Source organism: Morone saxatilis, unplaced genomic scaffold, assembly GCF_004916995.1.
Source record: "Morone saxatilis isolate NCDOM2014 unplaced genomic scaffold, NCSU_SB_2.0 Contig5, whole genome shotgun sequence".
In the NCBI taxonomy this organism is placed as follows: Eukaryota; Metazoa; Chordata; class Actinopteri; family Moronidae; genus Morone; species Morone saxatilis.
This window is the reverse complement of record NW_023340095.1, coordinates 13,216,893-13,221,232: the sequence shown is the minus strand read 5'-3', so window position 1 is coordinate 13,221,232 and position 4,340 is coordinate 13,216,893. Positions and strand designations below refer to the sequence as shown.

At 44.3% G+C, this 4,340-nt stretch overlaps 1 protein-coding gene across 1 annotated transcript; it reads left to right on the top strand.

The window, feature by feature from the left end:
- Positions 1 to 4,334, top strand: LOC118339397 (cerebellar degeneration-related protein 2-like). The gene is made up of 5 exons (XM_035677003.1): positions 1 to 6; positions 447 to 595; positions 681 to 845; positions 1,001 to 1,208; positions 1,685 to 4,334. Exons 1-5 carry the CDS (start codon positions 1 to 3, stop codon positions 2,450 to 2,452), a joined length of 1,296 nt encoding a protein of 431 aa, XP_035532896.1. The 3' UTR covers positions 2,453 to 4,334.
- The last annotated feature ends 6 nt before the right edge of the window (positions 4,335 to 4,340 follow it).

Below are 4,340 nucleotides of genomic sequence, written 5' to 3'. Positions count from 1 at the left end.
ATGGAAGTAAATATTAATAGGTATGTTTTCATTAGTGTACAATCATCTGAATATAGGAATCATTGTGTTTTCGTTACCTTAAAATGAGGCACAGTAGTCCTTTAATGTAGTTTTTTATGGAGGAACAAGACAAAACTGCAAATTGTTGCTTAATTAAATGGTTAATTTACTAATTTGTATTTGATTATAATAAAAGAAATTCCTACATTGGAAAAGTTGATGTTTAAAAAGTTACTTTGACCTATAATATATAATATAATAAAAGTATTTAGCATTTGATAACCTCACCTCAAACCTCAATGTCCATTTAGTGGCTGTTCTGTGGATTTTGATCAAATCACATGATCTTCAGAAAGAAAATCTTCATATAAAAGGAAATCTATATTGCGTGTACATTCACTGTGTAGAAGTGTACAAGCAGGCATGTCTACGTGTTTGTCCCACAGTACCTGTCCAAGCAGCTGGAGGTCCTTCGGGACATGAACGAGCAGCATGCCAAAGTGTACGAGCAGCTGGACGGGACCGCCAGAGAACTGGAACGCACCAACCACACATTGGTGATGGACAGCAAGGCCTCGCAGCAAAAGATAGAGAGGTGAGTGGGCCTGGAACTTTTCTTTTCTCTACTCCTTCATCCTCCTCCTTCACCCCCTAACCGTTTGCCCTTCCTGCTGGACCAGGCTAACGGGGACCATTGAGGCTTTGCAGAACCAGGTGGAGTCTCTCTCAGGGCAGGTGGAGCAGCTTCGCTCCATGGAGCAGCTCCGAGTCAGGAGGGAGAAGAGGGAACGACGCAAGACCATCCACTCCTTTCCTTGCCTGAGGGAGCTTTGCACAGCACCCAGGTATTTGTTAGTTTTGGTGGCAAATCATTACAACAATGAAATATACTACCAGTGAAAGGGTGCCAGTCATCACTTTGTCTAAAGAAACTAATTCATCTACTCACCTCATCAGCAGTCTAGCAGGGGTACTAGATATGTGTGTGTCATGTTGGCAGGTATGAGGATGAGTTTGTGGTGGGAAGAGCTGAGAGCTTTTCTGGGGAGGTGAAGCCTCAACCGTTTGAAGAGGAGAACCAGCATCTGAGGGAGGCGGTGTCGGCTCTACGGGCGGCTGTCCGGACTGAGAGGGGGCGCCGAGAGGGTGTGGAGAGGGAGTGCAACCTCCTGCTTTCAGAGTTCTCTCGGCTGCAGACACGAGTCCAGGTAACAGGACACATTATCACAGTATGAACAGCTTCCTAAATCCCACCCCTTCTGGAACCTCGATCAACCTTACTTGTGGTAGGCTCGTCTATTTTGAAAAGAATTAGACGACGAAAAGGAAAACACCATTAATAGCTAACCTGGCTACAGCTTGGTTTTCCGACTACTCTAACGCTTTTAACTCGGGTGTGATGTCATTCTCAGATCCAACTTTGGACTTCTAAGGTGAAAGGAACACACCACAAGTATAAGAAAGGAAAAAGTTGATCGAGGTTCTGACGTGGATTGCTCAACAAAGCAAAAAGGGCAAAAAGGGGCGGGACTTTGCATGGTCCCAAACCTCTGAATTGCTTTGATTTTTTCAGTGATTCACACAGGTTTCCTTTCATCATCTTGCAGGGCCAGAGCCAGAAAGCAATTACCACAAAAATATTGAGTAACTGTCCGACTGAAGTTGTGTTTATTCTTGCTCGTAGGATGCTGAGAGCTGCCAGGGGAGGGTGCGGGAGCTGGAGGTGGAACTACAGGAGCTGCAGCAGCTCCGCCGCGCTCGGACTTTCCTGCTGAACAGCGAGGACGATGGCGTGACTCTTACCCAGACTGTCCTCAATAGCACCCCGGAGACTGACACCTTCCTGGAGGTGGAGGTCGGGGACACAGGAGGAGGTGTGAGGGAAGAGACCGAAGGGGGAGGAGGCGTGGGAGGGGAGGCTCTCCCTGAGTCCAGCCCTGTGAGGAAAAGCTGCAGCGACACGGCACTCAATGCCATCGTGGCCCGCGACGCGTCCGGCCGAAGAAGAGGCAGCTACGCTCTCCACGCCAACAGCGTGAGGAAGCGAGGGATGTCCATCCTCAGGGAGGTGGATGAGCAGTACCACGCCTTACTGGAGAAATATGAGGAGTTGTTAGGGAAGTGTAGGCGCCACGAGGAGAGCCTGTGTCACGCCGGTGTCCAGACTTCCAGACCCGTCTCCCGAGACCCATCCATGAAAGACTGTGCGATGGGCCCCACTCCGGTGCCTCCCCCTACCCCCACGCAGTCGCCCTCCACCCCTGAGGCCATTGAGAGCATCAGCAAGCAGGTGGAGGCGGTGGATAAGAGGCTGGGGCAGAACACTCCAGAGTACAAGGCCCTTTTTAAGGAGATCTTCTCTCGTATCCAGAAGACCAAGATGGACATCAAAGCTACCAAAGCTGCTAAGGCTAGCAAGTCTGGCAAATCTGGCAAATCTAGTAAACAGTAATTGTACACCAACTGGCTCTAGAGAGGATGATGATTATGTGCTATTTCAGTGTTAAGTTTGTGGACAGGGCTTGGAGTAAACATACTTAAAGAGGGTGCTATTTCTAAAACCTCTAAAAGTACAGCTCAGTTCAATCGAGGTCAACTCAGAGCGTGCAGTTTTCATCCAGAACTGAAACCTTCCAGCATACATAAGGATCCGATTAGCATGTGATCTATTTTACAACAGTGCAGAATTCAGTCATATATATAAAATGTGGTCCATTAAGGGTTCACCCCCCCTCATATTCTTTTATTCAGTATTCCTACAGTACTAAATATATACTGGCTTCACTGCCTCACTACTTTAGGGCACACACCAAAATAACACAATAATAGCAATATGCCTCTCATGAGCCTCACAAGTGCACTAAATGTTAAAGCTTCACAAAAAAACACTAGAAAATTGCATCTGCGATGAAAACATGAGTGGAACTCTAAATCTAATATTAACATGAATTGTATATGTTAAGTTTAATGTAATGGACTCTACTAACATTTGTATAATTACAGTAAGAAAGACAAACATCGATCCTCTCAGGCCACAGTCTGTCTCAAGAATGATCTTGAGGTGCTAATAATTCTCCTTCCGTTACGTATATCGCTATACAAATTAACACTGTTCAAACTTTAAATAAGCCTTTAGTCTGGATGACCTTGCTACTCTTGCACCGTTCTGTGTGTGACCTTACTGCTTTATTAAAGTTTGTGGTGCCTCGCCCTTTATCTAGAGATTTTCATGGAACAGCCTTTTTCCTAACAGTTCGATATAAAAAACAGTTCAATAGAAAACTTGGATTTCTGTATGGTGAATATGAGGCTACAGCCAGCAGCCAGTTAGCCTAGCTTAGCATAAAGACTGGAAACTGGGAAACAGCTAGTCATGGTCGTTCGGGTACAAGTTGTGGTTTAACTGGGGTATGCGCAAGACTATTTCTTGGCAGGATTGTTGTTTTTACATTTCAGTTTTTGAACGGATTAACTGAACAAGATATAACATGTTAATTAGTGAGCTTTACAGGATGATTTTGTCAGCTTTGGACTGAGCCAAGCTAGCTGTCCCGACATTTCCAGTCTTTAACTAAGCATTGCTAACTGGCTGCTGGTTGTAGCTTGTTATTTAGCATACAGGCATGCGTGTTGTGTTGATATTCTCATCTGTCGCCAAAAAAGCAAATGGGCCTATTTCCCAAAGTGTTTGACTATGGTAACTAATGTTGAACACTTGTGTTTACATGCTCCTTTCATTCAGAGTGCTCAGATGCCTTTGTTCAAGTGAAAAAGGGATGCTAACTGTAAAACTTCAGGGAAGGAACCCAGACTGGAAACTTAATTTACATTTATAAAACAAATACCTTCTCCCTCCACTGTGCTTAAGTCACTTCAGCTCTATTGTAAGTACTGAAGTGGGTCTTCAACTGGACTACATCAGCCCATTGGGGCAAAAATAAAATATTTCAATGAGATATAGGAAGCAAGTTTATTCATAGTAGTGAGTAATACAGTATAGGCTATAGTTTAGGTAGTTAGAGCTGTTGTGTTTTGAGTGCGTTGGAGTGATGATCCCACTAAATGCTAAAGAGCTGCTGTCTTGCAAATGACAATCTGCAGATTGTTATTTTCAATATTTTCTGGGCATTATGGACACTCACCATATAGAATATAAACATCTTGAAGGCATATACAGTACAATAATTTTGTTTGTTTGTTGGGGAAACATTTAGGGCTGCACGATAGGGTAAAAACATCATATTGCGATTACTTGACAGATATTGTGATTGCGATGTTAGATTAGATTATACTTTATTCATCCCACAACGGGGAAATTCACTCGTCACAGCAGCAAGTAA

Coding starts and splice junctions, on each gene's coding strand:
- LOC118339397 (XM_035677003.1), top strand. Junction 596..680: donor TCGCAGCAAAAGATAGAGAG/GTGAGTGGGCCT, acceptor CTGCTGGACCAG/GCTAACGGGGACCATTGAGG. Junction 846..1,000: donor GAGCTTTGCACAGCACCCAG/GTATTTGTTAGT, acceptor TCATGTTGGCAG/GTATGAGGATGAGTTTGTGG.